Genomic DNA, 22151 nt, shown 5'->3' with positions numbered 1-22151 from the left:
TCATTCAGTCGTGGATCTCCAAAAGCAAACCAGCTCAGAAGAGCTTTACTGAATAAAACAGAGCACTCTCACATCCGGAACGTAATCTGATGGAACCAAACATGTTCCAGATCTTTCTTAAGAAACGTATACGGTGCAGTACACCTGCTGTTCGGAAGGAGCCAGCGTAATCCACGACATCACAGGAAGAAGCAACCTTCAGATGTGGTTGGAGGTGAAGGACGGGGTAGTCCTTGGCTCAAAAAAAAAGGTGGGACTTTGCTGAAAGCTTCAAGAGGCAAACAGAAGATTTCTGAACCTTCACGTCAGGATGACGACGTCTGTTTTTACTCTTCCACCAACAAGCTGTCATCTTTTCTCACTGGCCTGTTCAAAAGATGACCGACTCTCGCTGTTCATTGAGGGCTGTTCACCAATAACGGTCTGGGAGATCATTAAATCTGCAGAACCTGAGAAACTGTTTGCATTCACACGTACAGTCTATTTTGTAGAATATATTTTTAACCCTATTCTGTGCGTCAACCCGTTCGAGGTACTCGCGAGGCGACGCAGTTAGAAACGGTGTTCATAAATGACGACAAAGCACCGCACCGTAATAAATATGTGTGAACATTTTAAGGGAAGAACAAGGAGGAAAATGTCCACAAAGTAAAACCCCCAAAACAACAACAACAACAACAACAAAAAAACAACAACCGCACAAATATTGCGCTCCTTGATGCTCTGACACGGCTCCGCAGACAAATCAACTTTAGAAAACCTTCTTAAGTTTCAGGTGGTCAAATTCAAACGGAAGTCCTGAAAAAGATTGACTCTGCTGCCTGAAACCTACAGACGGGCAAAGTGGAGGAGGCTGGCATGTCAAACCCCCCCCCCCAAAAAAAGCAAAGCCCGCTACAGACGGTGAAGGAGACAGTTAAAGTTAACCTTTAAAAAGAAACTATTTCATGTTGTTTGAGTGGACAGATTTGACATACCGTTCAATGACACATCTGAAATGGCAGCGGGAGCGAAAGCGCCGAGCGCCAAGAAGAACATAATGACACGTGTGACTGGCTTGTCGTAAGAATCCCTCCCCCCCCCCCCCCCACCCCACCCCCCCCAAAAAAATAAAATAAAATAATAATAATCTGAGCAGCAGTCAACTCTGTCATCCTGATGAATAAGAAAACAAAAGCAGCAGTGGTTAACATGGTCACTCATTGCTCTGTTTTAGAAAAAAAAATAAAAAATGGACAGCAGCTCTCGTCACCTTCGCTTTGTACGAATTCATTGTAGCCGGTCAACGGAATTGCTCTGGTGCAGGCAGTGAAAATCAACCGTGACGGGGAGACATCGGCGCTTTTCAACCTGGACCCATGTTTTCCCCCATCATTGTGACTTACGAGGACGGCAACCTTTAAACCGGTCCAGTATCGAGTGAGTGTTTCGGCCGGCAGGTGCAAAACGGTCTGTCCTGCAACACCATTGATCTATGGAAGCGCCACAAAGTGTTTACTGACATTTTGTTGAAGCAATTCAGAAATGTGCAAACACAAACCACGGTTTTGTTAAAAAAAAAAAAACAACAACAACAAAAAAACCATTGTTCGGGGTCCTTTCAATAATTTTGTTAAGACAACTACATTAAGAATCCGAGACCGTCGGTGGCCAAAACACACACGCTTTCAGTTGATGTTCTCTCGACAGGTTAAATTGCTCCAAAATAGGACATTGCAGCCCATTTTGAGGCTGCTGGTTGAAGAGATCTCCCTCAATACTAGACCCATTTCAAAAGTTTGTTGTCCCCATTAGTTACCAAGAAATATCATTATAAGAACATATGGCTCAAGTTGCCAAAAATGCTGAAGTTTCCCTTTAATATACACATAATCAATGACTGAAAGTAGTGATTACCAAACTCATAATTCCACAATGGACAGAGGGTTCAAGTGTCTCAGTTTAAAAAGAGGAATACATCGGATAAGACGGGTAAGTCAGCCTCCACCAGTAGGTAGTAGGTCCATCCTTTTTCAAAAGTTAGGTAAATGCACTTTTTGTCCTGGTTTCAGAAGACTCAAACCAAATCAAAGATCTCTACGCAGGGCAAATCAGAAAGAGTACCACTCAGTTCAGACGTCCCCTCACTGCGTGACAGAGCGAGGATGCAGGACGGGTGGGGGCGGGGGGCGGGGTGCAGCAGGCCACCAAATGTCTGAAAGCGCGACGGGAGGACAGCCGGGGAGGGAAGCGAGGCGGACGGCAGGCCGAACTCCACCTGCAGTCCGCGGGGGGGCGCCGGCCCCGCCGCCCGCCGCGCCGCACTCCGGGCCCTCAGAAACAAGAGGCCCGCCCCGCATGTGGAGCTGGTAGAAGCAGGAGCTCGGGAGGCTGCGGTCGTCGCGGCGGGACGGAGAGTTCCCGCGGGCCCACCGGGAGCCGCGAGCGGAGGGCTGAGACCGGAGCCGCGCCGGAGCGGAGGGACAACAACCGTCTGAGCCGGGATCCCCGAGGTCGTCCGCGGGCGGGACGGAGAAGGGGCGCCCGAACAGCCGCTGGGGACACTCGTCACCGCACAGCTCCGACGGCCCCGTCGCCAGCTCGCCACCTGCGCAGACAGCAAGTTCACAGGAACGCAGTTCAATACAACATTTGGAACTACCGGAAAGCAGCTCGCATTTCCAGATTGAAGAAATATCACTTTATCCAAATGTTGCAGATGTTCTTCCGTGGACATCACGACATCAGTGCAGTATGTAAGTCCGGGGGTGTTTCAGAGTGCCTCTTAAATCGCCTGCAGTGGGGCATTAAGCATTATGTGCCGTTCCTTCTTGCCAACCACAAGTAAACCGCACGTATTAGAGCAGTACGTCTGCCTGCCTGTCTGTCTAATGCGCGCTTTATTTTGCCGACTTGCTCGATTGTTAATTCTCCGTATGTCGAACAACGTATGCGAGTGGACTCGTTTACAGCAAACATACGTGCAGGTGCTTCTAAATGTTTACTGGGCTTGAGGTTAAACGAAATGTGGATTTTGATTTCAGTTTTCATTCGAGCAAAATAGTGGAAAAAAAAAAAATCAAAGTTATACTTTGTTACACTTTGAACAGATGTAATGGTAAATATCAAATACACTTAACTGTATTGGAAATGCTTTTAAAACAACCAGGGCAAGAGGGTTCATTGATTTTTTTTTTTTGAAATAACTTAATATATCTGATTTTTTTTTTTTTTTTTAGAAAGTAATTACTACATAGCCAGAGGAGGAAGTTCACATTAGCCGTGTTCTTTTCCGCTCAAATGAAGAGTTTATCAACCTCGGATGAACTCGTTGGATTCATTCCCAATGACCACAATATTTGTTTTTCTCTCTACTCATCCCGTTTTCTTTACCTGCAGGTCCAGCCTGCTTTCTGTGGTCAGTGTGGACCGAGGTCATGGCTTTAAGAGAAAGCGGGGAGTTCGTCTGCGCTGGGGACGGCCCTCCTCTTCTGGAGCGCCGTGTCAACATGCGCGGCATGCCCACAAACACAAACACAAACACACACACACACACACACACACACACACACACACAGAGAGAGATACAGACATGCACAAATGCACGCACAAACATAACGACACAAAACAGACGTAAAGTAAGAGGGGGGAAAAAAAAGTTGGGGGGAGGGGTGGGGGGGGGGAGGGGACAAAGGAGGGGAGACATGAAAAATGTTTTACAACAAAAACACAATGAACATGTGATGTCAAAATAAAAGGCGAGCTATGTAATTGAAATGAGAAAATTCAGCAGACAAAGTAAAAATCCGTGGGTCTACGTGTGCAACGTGACTGAGGGCAGAAAAGATTTGGACAACGGATCTGACGTGGCGTGTAAATGGTTTACGTACAGAACAACGGAAACGCCGAGTGAGCATTTTCGGTAGGCCGTACGCTGCATTTGCCGAATGGAAGCTCTAAGTCCTCTACGACCAGCTTCCAAATCAATTGAAACTCGAATGAAATGTTGGAAGTTGTCCTGCTATTGTCCTTCCATCTACATTCTGTGCTTTTTATTCCGAGCAGCTCTGTTCCGTTAAACGCGAGGTCATCGGATGACTGCTTTACCCCCCCCCCCCCCCCCCCCCCCCCCCCCCGCACGGGGTGCTTCTGAGAGGCGACCTCCGACTCTGACCTTGTTTGTCCAGGTCCGAGCTCGACTGTGGAGGTAATGGAGATTCTAGCTGCCCGGTGCCCATGGAGCTGGTGGACAACAACCCCGAGCAAACGTTGCTTCCCTCCAGCTCCCCAACCTCCCCGTCCTGGTCTCCGTCCTCCCTGCAACACACACACACACACACGCGCACACGCACACACACACACACACACACACACACACACACACACACACACAAGGCAATGTCAGCACGGGAAACTCTGAGGTCAATGTAAACAGGGTTTTATTTTGTTGTTTTTTTTTTCATCTAAAGAAAAAAACTGCTTTCATTGCGACTGTTTCCTCCGCACGGTACACCGACCCTTTGAAAAGGGACAGCGTGTAGGATATTTAGTTTCAAATATTCTGAAACTATCCACAGAATTGTGAACAAATAGCAGTTTAACCTTTGGTCAAGGGTGTCTGTGTATTGTTATGCTGCCGATGCTAACTGAACCACTTTGTGCCACAAGATGGGATAGCAAGTCGCAGTGGCGTCCGCTCTGCCCTCAATTCAACATGACAGAAAGAAGCAGCAGCGATTCTAACGTCGTGAGGGATGGAACTGGAAACACAGTGATGGCGGAAACTCTTTTGCAAAACGGAGAGTTAACATTGATGTTCCTTTTCTCCGTCGCTGGGGACAGCTCTTCACGAGTAAAGGAGCAAAGTTTTAAGCTAGAGCAACATTTCCGGTGAGCAAAAAAACGGCGGCCACGTAGCGGCAGCTTATAAAGGCAGCTGACGCTGAAATATATAGGACGTACCGACCATCGGGCGTACGGGGACAAATCCCGGCGGGTCATGGCATCCCTGCGGCAACGGACCATCGAAAAATAGTTTTTTTTAACCGATGCTTTACCGGCAGCGTTCTCTGTGTGCCGGTCACTCGGGGTTCACGTGAATTTCTTTCCACAGCTGCTAATTAATAGGAGGGACAGAAGGTGTCAATTCTGCAAAACTGCAGGAACTCTTGAGAGCCTGTGTTACATTGAAATCTGTCCCCCATCAGATTCTGTGACCTGCCCTGATATTCATACCCTCACTTCTCGTGCCTAAACCTGACCAACCTGACCAACACGGTCACAGAATCTGACAGGTGACCGGTGTTATTGACTGCCTGAACACTGTAGTGTCTAATGCAGTAGAGGCACACCTACCACACCAAGATAAACGTGAATTCAGGTTAAGAGACTTTACTTTAACACGATAGTTCTCGAAAAGAATTGCTTGCAGAAAGTAGTGCTCTCGAAGAAACGAACCAGACGAGGAGGTTTTTTTTTTGTTTTTTTTTTGGATGGCTTACTCTTGTGGTAGCTTATGTTGTAAAGCCACAATTTATGGGAATTGCATAAGTAAACAGATTAAAAAGGTCTGGCGTTACTGAAAGTCGTTCTCAGAATAGATGAGATTTAATGAGACGTTCACAGACAGGAAATCGCTGCGAAATAGAGTGGAAGCACATTTCGAGTCCTAAGGCGGATAATAACACACGAAGACATCTTCAGTAAGTTCGAAACAACTCGCAACCGGAAAGTTATTTTATTGCCTTTCCATGATTTTACTCTCCATCGTGACGACGCTACACCGAATAGCAGAAAATGACAGCGGCATGCGGACCAGTGAGATGATACAGAAATGTTCCTTTCCAAAATTACTCTGAACACATCTCACCGCAGGGCATTCAACACAGGGCAATCACGCATCTCTCTGTACATTTATTAACGGTGCAGATGTACTTTGACTAATTGTCAGTCGTTATGCTGGTGTCCCAGCAGTACTCACATGCTCCCCGACTGCAGGTTGTACTTCTTGCGGCTCAGCCTGGTGGCCTGTTGGGTAAAGTACACGTGACGGTCAGACTTCTTCCACATGTAGTAATACTCCACACACTCTCCCACAGAGCGTGTTCGTACCTGCAGAGAGGAAAAAAGGTGTTGTTGTTGGGGTTTTTTTTGTTTGCTTTGAGCGACATAAAGTTCAAATATTCAAATGAGTACAGCAGGTTGATCACCGGTCACGTCTGCACAACAAATTTCAAGATGGTCTCCTGAGCTCTCACCTTGTTCGCCTGAATGAGGTGGAAGTTTTTCCCATAAACTCGATAGCCGTGCTCGAAGCTCCTACACTCCTCCTCACTCCAGGAACACAGCTCTTCTGAAGACAGTGGAAAGCAACGGCAAGATTACAATGATATATGCTCATTTTTAATTCACGGCATATAATTGTTATTACACTGCAGCGTGTAAATCAGTCACAATGCTGGACTTAAACTGGAGCTCGCTGCCGAATCAAAAGGTCATGAAGTCGCATCAGTGACCCGCTCTTCCTCTACAGCGCTGAAGTCTGCCACTTGTCTTACATTGAGAGGGTAGCAAAAATAGTCTCGTTTAACAGTATTGTTTACTGGTAAATGTTTTCACAGGACTGAAATATATAACTAACTTGGCTTTAAGCTCCCAAATTAGTCCGCATTCCCCTCTTTCACTAGTTACCCCCGACCCCCTGTTTTATTTTCGAGCATCTGATTTTATCAGGTGCGTGTTGGTGTCCTGCATCTGTAGATGTAATTTAAAGAACGTGAAATACTCGACTTCATGAGGAAGTTGGTATCTTTAAACTGGTGTGAAAGGTTTAGTCTTTGTTTTCCCTTCTGTGATCCTACAGTTCAAACACCTGGATAGCATCTTATCATGGGGCAGCAATACAAGCATTAACTCGGCTCTGTTTTGGGCTTCAAACTCTCTGCAGGGAATATTTAGTGACACGTCATCAGGGTTTTCCCATCTACTATTTGTCAAGGAAATTCTATTGTACAGGTAGCTTAGGTAGGATACACTTAGGTGCAGCGTCCAAGTGTTGTTGTTTTTATTTTCACAGCACCAAAGCCACTGTAGCTTCACTATAAGCTTTGTTGTACCAATGTTTGGTGATTATTATTTTATGGCAGACTGCATTTCTAAATAAAAATTGTAAGAGTAATAGTAAAGGTTTTTAGTCAAATACCAGCCCACAACCCCCCCCCCCCCCCCCACTGCTACCACAGCACCTACAGTAAGTCCTCTAGAAACGTCTGGAAAACCCTGATAATACAAAATGGTCCACGAGGGCTCAAACCAAAAGTTTGGGAATCCCTGCATGAGGTTTATCTTTGGTAATGGAGTCACATTTTGTGAAATATACTGCAACCGCAAAAGCTGCCAGGTCACATGTGAGTACACTGATTTTCATGTCAGTGAAATACTGTATATAAATCCGTCATTATCACGAGCATTATTTTGAGTGGTTTACAGATTTGTATGATGGCAGGTTGGTAAAAGTAGGACGACAGGACGGTTCTTACCACGGAACACTTTCACGTTGAAGCGTAATCGCATCAGTGCCTCCTCTGCATTGAAGTTGCATTTCACTAGTTCATACAGTGCCTGAAGGTGAAGAGAAAAAGAGGACGGGTAAAAAGTGTCACATGGTGAAACGTGACCTCTTTGTTTAAACCACGTTAAAAGAAGATTAACTACTGATGACTGACAAACACTGGATATGGTGAAAGTCATGATCCACTATGAGCTGCACTTAGCTGTATGTAGGTTTTTAACAAATGACCGAATATCAAAACTGAATCAGCCAACTTCACTTATAAGCAGACTTCTATTCATCCAGCCACCAGTTTCTTTCAACATGTACACAAACACATTCAGAATATTTGATCAAAACTAATAAGTCATCAGTTAAAACAACACATTCACCTATTCTGTTGGGGGCATTTAGCACAATTGGTCAAAAAGACTTCAGTGGTGAATGTGGGAAGTATATACGCCTTACTGCAATCAGAATCAAACTTTGAACACACTTAATGTAGCTGACACTCTTTTTCTGAGATGTAAAGTCACACCACTGTACCTGTTCATTGTCTTGGACAGCTACCCCTTGTGTACATACTGCCCCCTCCTGGCCACGTGCTCTCTGTGCATTCAGCAAAAACTCCTCCACTTCCTGCACTGGCAGAACCCCTGGACTCCACAGCAGCTGGTCTTCACTGCTGTAGGCTGGAGGAAGAGAGGCAGAGGAGCAGAAGACAGTGAGAGGTAATGTGAAGGGCAGAGAGAAAGTGGACAAGGAGCGAGATGGAAGAGGAGAAAAGATTAATAGAGTGAAAAAAGGAGATAGTGATGTAGAAAAGAGGTGTGTTTTGGGTGTTTGGTTTAATACCAGTGAGAGTCAGATTCCACGCTGAGGGGTTTTAGTCAGCTGGAACCATGTGGTGTTTGAGGGATTTCATACAAACTTTGCACAATATTTCCATTGCTTACCTTTCTCCTGGTAGGTATACGGGCTGATTGGAGGGATTCTTGCCTGATACATGGAGCCCACCATGATCTCCTGAGAAGGAAATCAAAGACACAGTGAGTCATAGTTGTGAAACATGTCATGCATGCAGATAAAAGCTGAAACTTGATTCAAATCTCTGCTGTGTGGTGTTTCATTTTTGTGTGTGTCGACCTGTACCCTTGAAAACCCAAGAGCCTGACCAAAACGACATTTCAGGTTTAAGATACTGAGCCACTTTGGTTTTGGTACCGAGTTTATCCCCACTGGTCTTTTCTTTGGCTTGTGTAAATTAAAATATTTCTAAGTACAGCAATTTTCCCCAAATGTCTCCCATATATGTGGGAGTTAGTTTGCATTCAGTTGGTCCAGCAGAGGAATTTAGTTGGTACTAGATAATCCTGAAGTATTTGGTTTATGTTCAACGCCAATGATTAGTTCCAAATAATGCCGAAAGAAGAGTAACGCTTACATCAATACAAATATAAAAATAAGTGTGTGCATAGCTTTTGAGGCTTCCACTGCTCATTGGATCAAATGTAAGACGGACACATTACCAAAGAATTCATCAATAAACAAATAAACAAATATTTGATTACTGCTTGATTGTTTCACAACAGTTGCTCTGTATGCTCTTCTGTCCCATAAAGAACTGCAAACTGCAACATACTGTACAACAAACTTGAGTCTCTGAAGGGAGTCAAGCGTTAACTGAATCAACATACCTTGTGCTCTTCATCAGAGGGAATAGAGGCATCATCAGAGTCCTCATCTGATGAGCTGACTAATGTGTCTTTGTCTCTGACTTAAAAGAGACAAAACATCAGAGAGAAGATCAGGGGATCATTTCACTGCAACTGCACAGGTACAGTATGTCAAAATGCAATCTAAAAGCCAGATCTTTCTGCTGACAAACCATAAACTCCTGAATGAAAATATTTCTGAAACTTCAATGCAGTTAAATACAATATAATCTAACTCGGAGTAAAAAACAATTCAATAGGAAGCAGCAAACAGATAAGACCAAAGAATCAAAGAACAAAACCTACTCTTTTTTTTTTTTGTTTTCCTGTGTACTCAGTCAATGAACACAGTTTTATTGACTGAACATAAATCAAGGATAAATAAAAGACACAAAAGCTGCTTCCCTGCCATATATTTGGTTTTCATTATATTTTATGGATTATGTTCTCAGTCTCTGACATAATCTTGTCATGTGTAGAGTGACACATGAAGCCAGTACATGCAGCCACACAGGAACATCCCATCGCAAATTATACAGTAATAAATCAAATCAAAGCTTACATGCAATTTACTGATATTATAAAACGTGGCATGCCATGTGGTTTGAAACGTATTATCCAGCTGTAAATAACAAACTGCAATCTCATCAAAGAACTGGTTTGAAAATCACCAATGAGAAATGATTCCACCAAAATCAAAGGCTCCAGAAATGTTTTCTTTCACTACAACTGGACACACTTTCATCAGAAAAAGCCCCTCGCTGCTCCATTTCTATTAAAATATTAAGACAAACCATTTATTTTCTGACCTCTCTTTTGCTAGATTTTAAAGGTTGTACAGTCCTGTCTTAATGTTCTTCTCTTTATGTGCTACCTTGGAGGCGGCGGAGCAGGTCTGTGGTGTTTGAGGTGACTGAGGTGGGGAGATCATCAGCTAATGATTCCTCTTTTTCCTCCCCAGGAAAAAGATCCTCGGTTATCTGATCCTGAACCTGAAGGAAAAACAAAGACAGCAGAGTGGTACAGTGTACAACAGAGTACAATATTCTGATTCCCAACACGACAATTCAGCTTTACTCAATGTAAATTCTACGGACGAGATCAACAATAACCAGAATGCTGGTACAGAGAGAAATATGAATGAGGCCGCCGGTATGCCGCGGGTTGTATCGTACCTTATCCAGTGTCATGTCTGGCAGGCTGACAGCCATGTGACAGGTCTCCTTCTCTGGATCTGATACTGTGTAGCCGTACAAAGCCAGCAGCTCCTCCAAAGGAAGCTCACCGGCCTACAGGCAAGTCGTAGAGGAAGGCGAGGACAGGTGGAGGGACAGAGACCACAGAAATGTATGAATTACTTCACATTACATGAAAATCACATCCTCAAGACATTTCATTTAATGATCACAAGGATACTCTTTGCGTTCTCTGTCCAGATAACTGTAAATCTCACTCAGTTTGCAGCTGATTAGACTGATTATTATTTAAATACATTATTATATTATAATATAAACACTCTAAATTAAAGAAGTGTGAGGCACTGATGCTTAAAAGCGGAACAGCTTTTGAGCGCGACTCTGCACTCCGTGGCACTAAGGTAGTTTGGGGATACAAACTGCCGTAGAGCCCCTTTAGTTTACTGGTTTTCTGGCAAATTTAAAATAAATAAATAAAAATAAACTATGTAAAAACAAAACCATTTGCATCTTTTCAGAGTCTATTGTATTTAAATAATGATGCAACGTTAAGTTGCGTGAATCTACGGATAATTTTGGTCCTCAGACTGTTAAACTTAATGTCTTTGCAAATAAGTGCGCGAACGAGCTAGAAAAGCTAAAACTTTGAGCAGTGTTGCAAGCAGCTCGACAATGATCGAGTTTTGTTGTTTTAGTTATTTAAATCAAAGTATAAGTTAGCACTGCAAGAATGAAGCGCAGCTGTAACGTTGATCTTTTGATTGGTCAAAACGCAAAGAATACCACAGTGGGCTTGCATTACTGCAGTAATGGCTCCTGAAGACATGCAGCAACAATCTGCAGCCTCGTACACTTTTTGTTCGTTACTGCTGAATATCCATTCAGAGGCTGCGCTTGAAATATACACGCGGAGAGATTTGCGGGCCACCGCCACAGCTTTCATGGAGCAGACAAGAGCACACGGCTTCGTCCATGTTGGTCAGCTCACCTGCGTCATCAGGTCTGAACCCCAAAACATTTCCAAACAGAACCCCTTCTCTCTCTCTCTCTCTCAGGTCGGCTGCCTGCCAGTTTTGTCGGGCCGTCTGTGTCATGGCTGACCGATGTGCACTATGGTACGTCACGTTAAAGCAATCACCTCCAGCTGTGTGCCTTAACACCACCTGAGCCAATTTGAAAAATATATTTTTGTCGTTTTGAATGATCTTTTTTTTTCTGAAGAATATGCTGGCACAAATCTATTTTAACCTTCTTTTTTTTTTTTTTTTTAAACAAGTGTTGCAACTGTTGCAAATCCGCATCACCACCGGAATTGATGGCTTTGATGAGAAATACTCAAATAGTGAGTATTTTGCTTTTTTTATGTATTTGTAACACCGACAGTGTCTAAAGACTTAACGCTGTAAAGTCAAGCCTAGTTGTTCAGGTCGTTGCCATGGCGATGTGCATCCATGAATTTTTTTGTTTTTGTTTTTGTTTTTTGTTTTTTTTGGGGGGGGGGGGGGGGGGGGGCTTCTGATAGAGTACACCCCTATAGATCACACCGGCATTTCGTCTCACCCCGACCCTTTCTGGGCTAAGACGTTGACATTGAGAACGGAGAATCCGACGCAGTTGAGGCTTTTCTCCAAACTTCTGCTTTAAACAAACCGGTTTAAATAACAACGCCACGCCGAAGAGTTGCCGTGTAGTTAGTTTTATCAACAAAGATGTGAAAAACTTTCATCTCCGATGTTTTACCCTGTCATGTCCTAAAAAAAAACGATCCCGATAGAAGGTCTCTGTGGCACCACTCTGTACAAGGGAAGACTGAAGCGACGTCACTCAGGAGGGATTACTTACTTCAGGAGGGAAATTAAACTTTCTCATCTATCCGGCGTGTTCTACGGCAGGCAGAGGCAAATATGACCCCTAGACATAGTGCCACCGTGTCATTTCTAAAGTACTTTTGATCCGGTAGTTTACAACGGATTGGTTTTGTAACGGTATTTTCCATTGAAGTCTGTGGAAAGAGTCAGATGTTTTCCCCCCAAAAGGCGGCGGGGACGTTTCTGAAAGCCAAAGTTCCCGGATGTGGCGGTCTGATCTATCAGGAGTTCCTCAGTGTTGAGCTCAAATATCTTTTTTTTTTTTCCTGTATATTTCCAGAATTGCAGACTCCACTTTTAAGCTCCAATAATCACAGAAAAATGTTTAAAACAGTAAAGAGACTGTGGCTTTTAGATGGCCGAGAAAGGATTTGACGTGTGTAAACATCGCAGAACTGGAACGTACAGTGTGGGATTGTGCTGCCATCTTCATGGGGCGACGACACTTCTCCCCCCAACTCCTCTAGGACCTGTTGAGACTTCTGCTTCTCCTGCTGAGGGCCCTCATCGCTGTACCTCGTCCGCTCTCCGCTAGGCCACAACCTCTGCGCCCACGTCCAGACACTTCTCACCCACCTACAGACACACAGCGCCATTTGTATGTAGCATTCAAAGTCATGTAAAACAACACAGGGACACATTATGTTGGCTCAATGTGTGCATCTGTGGGGCTAAGTGCACACAAACAACATGGGATCAAATCCTGGCTGATCCTGGCTCATCTCATTAAAGATCAGCTGACTCCTGACTTTAAAACAGCCCTTTTTTTTTTCTTTTTTTTTTTTTTAAACTTGTGGGACCTGCTGCTATGGGACTATTAAACGTTTACTATTACTATTAAAAGGGCCGATGCGTGATTATAGATCGCCTGTGGCATTGTAGTTGTAATTTAATCAGTTTGTTGATTTAAAAAAAAAAAAAATCTCCTACAGATGAATAAGAGGTCTCCGTCCCGAATGATTGATTCTACATATTCCTCTTAAAACAACAGGTCATGGTGTTTTCCTCTCGCATCAACATCTTTTCAATCTAAACTTTGACCGGATTAAGTAAAGGATGACATAGGCCTCCGTCTACGAGGAAGGCCATATAAATAGTTTGAAGTGAAAAAAAAACAAACAACAACTTTGGGGTCATGAGCTGTAAGGAGAAGATAAGATCTCTACCACCCTGCTCCACACAAAGTGCCAACACTCACTACACTGAGATTATAGTCTACTTGTAAAAGTCCAGCGACCATCTAAATATCCCGGTTCGTGTCCCAGCCCGTCGGGCGCTGTCTGTCTGACCAGGGGCGCTTTCCTGTGACTTGGTGCTGAACGTGTCTTCCTCTCTCCGGCTCGCTCCGAGCGCCGCAAGAAGGAAATAACTAGTTCGCACTATATCCGAAAGAGACGGTCGGAGTTTACCGCCGCAGAGTGATGACATGCGTCCCAACTTTTGTTTTTTCTCACTCGGCACACTTTTTGTCGGCAGGGCGCACCTGAAATAGTTCAGCACCACCGCGTTAAGCCCTCGCCGGGCTCCCTATTGTTTTCTACGGCCGTACTACCCACGGCGGAGGGAATGGCTCTTTAAAGCGAAGAACGCGGGGAGAGAGAGAGAGGCGATACGCCGGAGAGCTTCTCCATTTCTCCCCCCCACCCTCCTCCTCCTCCCCGCTTCACCACTTAAAATGCCCTCGTAGCTCTCCCTCGCCCGTCGTTCACCGGCCGGCGACACCGGCGACAGCCTTGCGTACCGTATGGAGTGACGCAAGTCTTAAATTCGGCCCGGTTTCTCTATCGTTTTGGGTCGTTACATTCCTCGTTTTCGCTTACTTACCTCCGCCATTCCGTTTCTGCGCAAGCTGACTATTGCCCGGATGTTGTAGGTCTACTCTTCTGTACTGCTCCGTTTATTGCCGCAACGATTCAGCGACGGCGGCCGTGCTACAGTTGTGTGCAGAGTTGTACCGAGTTTCCCCCCCCCCCGAGTCACTTTGCTGTGTTTTGTTTCGCTTCACAACTGGCATTAATACTTTCCCCATACTTTTAAAGAGGATAACTTTATTTTAAAAGCGCCTCCCCGACCACCACTTTCGGCAGCCTATCTTAAAAAAAAAAAAAAAAAAAAAAAATATCGCGCAATAACTCGCAATTTTAAAACGTCCGACTAAAAATAAAACCTAAAATTTTTGTTTAATAAATATGAGTGTTTATTTTCTCCGTTAAAGGCTATAACTGTGGGCCCTATATGCATTCGCTGCCCCTCATTCAGTTTGAACAACAAGTTGGGACTGAATAGCCAATAAGTTAAGTTTAATTTTCAAACAGCACGTGCATATAGTAGTGGTGGCATATGTCAAAGCACGAGTCTGTAATGCCCGTGCTGATTAAGACAACGAAGGAGGGCACATGGCATTTAAGCAGATAATGATGGCCTATATATATGGCTCTGTACTCAGTCAACGACTCACAACCCTGCAGAGTTAATGTATAGGTTGAGCCCACGTGACATCATTCAACAGCAGCAAACAAATTAGATCATAAGATGATAGTTTATTTAATCTGCCCCATGTTGCCACTTCAGCTTTGATATCAAACAAATAAAGAGACACATCAAATAATGTGGAAAAAAAAGAGGAAAAAACAGAAATGTAAATCAGCAAAAAAAAATATTTTTTTTTATAGGAAAGTAGCTAATTCTTAACCGATTTCTTGTTAAATTCCTTTCACTGATAAATCCTAACACATGTTGGGGGGTGACCCACTGTAATTCTTTTTTTTAGTTAACATTATTCCTCGACTTTCACTTGTGGAGTTTCTTTTTCTGTCATGACTTGCCAAAGCCATGATAAGTGTGTAAAGTTTACATATTGAAGATGCATAATGCCTTTACCTGGTCTTATTGGTGTTTTTACATCTGGAACTTATTTAGAGATGCAGTAGTTTGGTCAACTATATGGTTCATGGTCACAGGCCTGAGCAATCCCCTTTTATAGAGGCCAGAAATGTTAAAATCCATCTGTTCTGCTCATTATAGAGTGAATTGAATTTATGATGTCAGTCTCTGTATTTAATAAAGTGATTGTGGCTCACTAAAGAAACTCTGATGCAAAAACTGAATGAGAACTTTTTGCATTTTACAACAAATCACTTTTAGACCAGTTGTAACTTTCCATATGTCACCATCACCTGACTGACCCAGCCATTATGTGTCTAAAACAGAGAGAAGAACTGGATTCATGTTGAACAAAAGGCCAAACAACACAGAAAAAAACCAAAAACAAAGCACATTTGTTTGTGGAGAGAGCGCGACTGCATGCTCTGGGTTTTTTGTTTGTGCCACGTTTGGCTTAAATTTCGGATTTAGAATTTTTTTTTTTTATGAATTAACGTCATGAGAACTGTCTAAGGGAGATTACTGGCTGTGTATCACTGAGTGTGTCTGTATCTAGGGGAGTAATCCGTTTAAAATAGTTTTCATTCTTTAAAGCAATGGGAGTTTGAAAAAATTGTAGCTGGTTTGTTGACTGCACGAACACGTACACCCTTTTTGTCTCCATATTGTCTGTTTTATCTAACCACTAGTCCTTACAATAGTATTTTTTATATTGCAGAGAATGTGTGAGAGCACTGGGCATAAATCAAAGTGGATCCCATTAGTATATAAAGCGTAAATTAAGAGACTGCTCCTCCCTCACTAAGAGACCTCCTCTCTTTAATTGGCCTCACTGAAAAGGGTTTTAGTAGGGACTTACAGGCGAGCACAAGTGTCCTCTTTTTCTTCAGGGCTCATTAACTGTCTGTGTTTGCTTTGTGTGAATAAGAAAAAGCTGTCCACAAAAGGAGCAACTGACTGTTTTTGTAAGGCTTTGTTGGTGGTACTGACTGTTCTGAGTTTTAATCTAAGATGCAAATGTGTAAAACTTTAGATTACAGTGTGAAAATTGCAGGATAATTTTGTTTTAAACATGCAGTCCCAATTTTTCTAGAGGGAAGACAATTTTTAATTGATGACAGAAGTTAAAAATACATTTATATATATATATATATATATATATATATATATATATATATAAATCTCTTTATTGTTCAAATGATTGGGCTTTTTGGATACAGTAATATAATTTTGCAATTAGTATGCAATATATTTTGAGAAGCTAATTTGAAGAAGCTGGCCAAAGGAAGAGACAAATGCCACTGATATCAAGACACAAAAACTCCTCACAATGCAGGGTTCTAACCAAAGTCCAGCACCCTGAAGTTCTACGAGCAACAACAAAGAGGGAGGGTAACGATTACTGTGTCAGAGCCACTTTCCAGGATGAAACAAGGAGCATCCATGAATACAGAAAGAAGATGGCTCCCCAAGATGAACTGCTGAGTGAGTGTCAGAAGACAGAGGGTGTTGAGCAAGAAGAGAAAGTATCGTGGAAGACCAGGCCCCTTCATAGGATGTGTCGCTGTCAGATAGAGGAAGTGACTGACATAAAGACATCCTTCCAGTGGTGAGAAAAGGTTGGCCTGAAAGACAGCATAGTGGCTCGGATCATGGCTGCATAAGGATAGGCCCCAAGCACCAGATTTATGGAGGCAGGGGTCCACCACAGCAGACAGGACCGAAGGTATAGACTCTGTAAGGATGCCCCTGAGACAGTCCAGCACATAACAGGGTGCACAATGCATGCTGGGACAGCATACACTGAGAGACTGAACCAAGTGGCTGCGACAGGAACATCAGTGCCAAGTGTGGGTTAGAAGTCCACAAGTCCCAGTGGGACACACCAAAGAAAGTGGTTTAGAAAAGCAGAGCTAAGATCCTGTGAGACTTCAAGTTCCAGACTGACAAGCAGCCGCTGGCTAACCAATCAGACATGGTGGTGGTTGACAAGGAGCAGAGGAAGGGAGTGGTGATAGATGTGGCAACCCTAGCTGACAATAACATCAGGAAGAAGGCGCATGAAGAGATTAAGGAGTGACAGGAGCTAAAGGAGCTGAAGGAAGAAGTGGAACAGATGTGGAAGATGAAGTCCACAGTGGCCCCAGTGGTAATAGGAGGGGACAACAGAGGCTGTGACCCCAAACTGGGAGAGTGGCTCCAGCAAATTCCTAGTACAACATCTGAGATTTCTATACAGAAGAGTGGAGTCCTAGGAAAAGCTAATAATAAGATAATGCACATAACCCTGAAACTCCCAAGCCTCAAAATATATACAATATATATTTCAGAGTATTTGTATGCATACTCCTGAAGACTGGAGGAGTTGTGAGTACTGTGCAGTTCTTCGGACATACAGAGTCCATATGCATTATGTGTAAAGGTAGATCAGTAAGGACAATAACTTAAATGCAGTAAATGCTGCTAAATTCAGGCCAGAAAAACAGAGAATAATGACACAAACATGGCGAGTTTGAGCACTTTAGTGATAACGTTTCTATTCTATTTGTCTGCTTTATACAGTACTTTGTTTAAGAAGTCAGGTAAAACCTCTACCAGTTTGTTTGTTTGGTGAATTCTGACCTCATGCAACTGTGTCTTGCAAAAAAGAGTGGATCATTAGTGCAAATTACAATGACATCCAAACAATCTCCTTTAAGGGAAGTGGATGTTTAAGTGCAGTGAAGACCTCAGTTACCAGGATTCAGTATGAACAAGTTCTGCATATGGTGATGACAGAGCAGCATTAGCGGTGCATCATGGGGAACTGGCAGGGAGCACTACCTGTTCCAGTTCCACATGAAGATGTAAAACAGAGATTATCCTGAGTGTCTGACACTCTGCCTCTCTCTTTGTGGTATATTTCCTGTGGAGTCAGTGCACTACATTTGATATTATGATTTGTTATGCAGTTATTGTAAAGTGCTATGTGAAAAGGTTCCATCATGGTTGTCTTCATTAATTAAAATCCAGCCTAATGGTTACAATGTTACAGTCCAGCGTCTTTTTCGCATAAAGGAGAGCAGAAAGTCAGAGGAATACAGACACAGAGAGGAAACACTGAAGACAAAACAAACTGAATCATGTAAACATTCAGAATTTAAAGTCTTGATTCCACTATGGTTCAGAATGTTCGCTTACTTAATAACCATGCTTTTCATTTGCTTTCATACCTCTTCATTTTGAAATCATCTCGCCACCTGAAAAGTAGATAAAGACTCAAGGATTGGGGCAGATCCAGCAGCAGGTTTTACTCCCAGAAGCCCGAGATAAATGCTGCAGGTTAGCAGTCAGCTGAGAGGTGTCAGTGCACATTAGAGTTTGTTCCAGAACAAATACATCCAAACACAAAAACACTAACTACGTGCAGATGTATGTGCGATGATGGTGGGGAATGCACAGGTGGTTAGGAGGGCTAGATGAGTCTATTACTCTGTCCAAACACACACCAACATCAAATTTGATTTTTAACTTTGCTTTGGATTAATGCCAATAAAGATGAAGAGTTTCCAAATAGTTCAGATCTTTCCTTGTCTCCTGGTCAGAGTAAATCAGCTGGTGTTGACTTTTTCTTGGATCCCTCATGACTGATTTCCTGTGAATCTATGTCTATGAATCCCAGATGGTAACCACTGAGCTGTCACAAGAGTCTGCAACAAATTGACATGTCATCCATATGTCACACAAAATGTGATCCCATGGGGCACTGTGCATGCTACACTGTGACACGTTGTGAAGGTCCAAAATAGTCCTACTGTTTTGATATGTACAGTGGCACAAATATATCTACAGCCATGTAACGAGGCCAAGAACAGAATGAGGAAAAGCTTTCGTGTAATTAAACGTTATACAGATGTCAAAAGTTGCTTTACTGTACTGTCACATTTACTAAAACATTTTTAGTTAATGTTTTATAATTTAAAATGAAGCTTTAAAGGATGTGAAAGACTTGAAAGACAAGATTTGCAGCCACCAGTGCACAACCAGCCACCTGTGCAATGCAGAGTCATTTGGGTCTGCTTGAATCTATGCAATCAAAACCGAGGCATTTAAGTGTGTTTGTTCAATCAAAAATAAAATAACACCTCATCAAATTTATTTTTTCACAGAGTAATTGGAAAAGAATAGAAGGGAGGAGTTATTTCCTCAAGTCCCTTCCTGGGAATGACTGTGCATTTTCAACGCATTACTGTTTTCTTTAATTTCTTCACAGAGCACATGCTTATCAGCAGACTAACCACCGCGACTCAGCCATGATGACAAAACCATATTACAGACCAGCTGACAACATATAAGATTTTAAAATCTTAGAGCATTTGTTTCATTCTATGGACACAGTCTTTTTTTATCGTGATTGAAATGTAAAATTAAAGTGTACTTTGACAATTACTTTTAAGAAAGTTAGGCAACCACAATCCCATCAGCAGTACAGTGACGTTGGTACATAAGGAGTCAATCTCCAATCAGTGCGTGTATGTATTGAGTATCACACTGTAGTATGTGGTTTTGGTAGCCAGTCATTGTCGGGAAGATTACATCATTTCATCACATTTCTGTCATCTTTCCATGATTCTTGACCTGTGACTGTAACAACCACAAACAAACCACACAGCCTCAGGCGTCCAAATTTCAATCTTTCGTCAAACGGTCATGTATCTGTTTCTGTTGTCTAACCAAGGTCCAGGCCTCTAAATATATTTTAAATATTATTTATGAAAAATTATTCACAAAGTTATGTAAATAACTAATTGAAGTATAACTGCATACTATGTTTTGACACTGTAACTATTGTTCCACAAGGGGGCGATGCTGTTCTGTGCATGGGTTCATAAAGGAACTGAAAACTTCAACAGGGCAACAAACTGCCTTCCTATATGTTATCCAACAGCTTGGCCAAGTCACACATACAGAAGGAATTAGGGAGTTTAATGGTATGGTACTTCAGAGAGCAGTTAACCATCAGGCCCAGGTAAGTTCCACATTTGGTGTATATGTTTTGTGCCTCTCTGGCCCAGATGGGATAATACATTTCTAGTAGTGCATTGGAATCATAATTGGGCTAATTTTCATTCTGCTGGCTTCTGTGTTTGCTCTTGGGTTTCTTCATGTGTGCTAATATGACTCATCTTCCACAGTTAGCATTTCTACATGGAAAGAAAGTTAAAGTGTCCTGACACAGTACTGTGGGCTAACAGAGCACTTGTGAGACTGTCATTATGCATTAGTACAGACGTTCTGATTAGCACCCTTTCTGTCATTTACTGAAGACTTTGCTCTTTCTGTCTCTTTCTCCTGTTGCCTCTCTAAACAGGATGTTTGTGTCTCAGTGGGCTGCCGGCAGCAGACCAGTGGAGAGCTGATGAGCAGATAGCGTGGCTGTGGAGTGCCCGGCTCTCCCAGTGATGTGATAGCTTAACTGGGATTTAAGGCTTCCATTTGGATTCCCCACTAAACCAACACTCTGCAAGAGACAGCAAAACACAGGAGGTCATGCAGCCGACAGCCTGCTGACCCCGGGCCACTGTTACCTCAACTGAGAGGCACCCCTCCATGTGGTAGTTCAAAGTCTCAGCCTCACATACATAAGCATAAGCAGGGTCATACTGCATTAATACGAAAAGGTGTTGTGATGGACAGAACAACATGTGTCTCTGAAAAAAAGGAAATGGCCAAAGAGCTCTCTATGTGTGCCACTTCTTATCTGAAGGAGGCAATAACTGATATATTTGGGTGCTGATGTACTGATTGTCAGCCAAGAGCATCCAAATCTGCAAGTGCTGTGTTTTCTAGTGCCAAGTGATTCAGGCAACAAAGATGGTTAAATTCAAAGGTGATATCATGAGACTCAAGAGGCCTGGGTTTCCGTGTATTGTGCTGCTGTGCGTGTGAACTCACCACAGTTAATATTAGATGGCTGGCTGGGCAGTGGTTTGTTCAGCACAGGATCTGAATCCTGAGTACAAGCTGTTTCACGGCAAAACAATGTCGCTCCTTAACAAAGCAAAACTTAGCACAGAGAGAAAGGGAACAACATTTGCATTTTTAAGTCTTTTGTCATTGAGGAAAATTAATTATTTGATAAATTATAGTGACAACCACAGACTGCAGTCTTACTTTTAATTAACTGGAAACAGTCCAGCACAAAAGCAACTGCCAGAAATATGCTATGGTTACATTGATGTCCAAACAGTGTGTTCTGTTTTATTAATAGATTTACTGGGTGATTTTTACCGTAGAAGTTTTAATGGAAACAGTGGAGGGGCATTTCCTGTGAGATATAACAAGCTCATATAAAAACACGGGAGTAGAGAGATATTTGTGGCTCTGCCCTGTCCTGTTTTAGTCTCTCTCCAGCCTCCAACCCCCATATCACTCTCTCCTCTCTGTAATTCTCCGACCAAACCACCTGTTTCCTTACATTTACCATTTTTGGCCCTAATTCACTTCGTAAGGAGCTCAAGGGCTGAGCTGACTTGAAAATTATTCAGGTTTTAGAGAGGTGTCACTTTTCAAGCTGCCGATGTGAAAACATGCCAAATGTTGTATGTTAGACTAAAGGATAAGCAGAAATCTATTTTAACCCAGAGGAGGGATCAAAGGAGGTCAAACAAGAACCCTAAAAGTGTTTCACCTCCAACTTGACTGACACAACCGATTCTCTGTTGGCAGGATTTCCTTGCATGTTGTTTTTTTCTAAATATGCACAAAAACCTGAGTGTGAATTAGACTAGTAAGTGGTGTCATTAAGTCACCGAGGCCCAGACACATGGGCCTTTCACACCGAAGACTCACGGGCGTGTGTGCACACATGCACCATAGATACAGCGCACAACCAGTCTACTGTTCGAATGCACAGTTATTCTGCAATCATAACCAGCCCCCTTTTACGTCCACACAATCATATGAGCCGAGGGTGGAGACA

General features: G+C 43.0%; 1 protein-coding gene across 1 annotated transcript; it reads right to left on the bottom strand.

The window, feature by feature from the left end:
• Positions 1-1139: 1139 nt before the first annotated feature.
• Positions 1140-13144, bottom strand: mier2 (mesoderm induction early response 1, family member 2). The gene is given in 12 exon segments (XM_069150373.1): positions 1140-2272; positions 2274-2587; positions 4154-4296; positions 5960-6090; positions 6237-6331; positions 7518-7599; positions 8075-8220; positions 8485-8554; positions 9226-9305; positions 10118-10235; positions 10419-10532; positions 12714-13144. Coding segments are annotated over 12 exon segments (1536 nt in total). The 5' UTR covers positions 12741-13144; the 3' UTR covers positions 1140-2056.
• Positions 13145-22151: the final 9007 nt, after the last annotated feature.

Source organism: Embiotoca jacksoni, unplaced genomic scaffold (genome assembly GCF_022577435.1).
Source record: "Embiotoca jacksoni isolate LCO1_2020_lvr unplaced genomic scaffold, fEmbJac1.0.p SCAF_16, whole genome shotgun sequence".
Taxonomy (NCBI): Eukaryota; Metazoa; Chordata; class Actinopteri; family Embiotocidae; genus Embiotoca; species Embiotoca jacksoni.
This window is presented reverse-complemented; position numbering and strand designations above follow the sequence as displayed.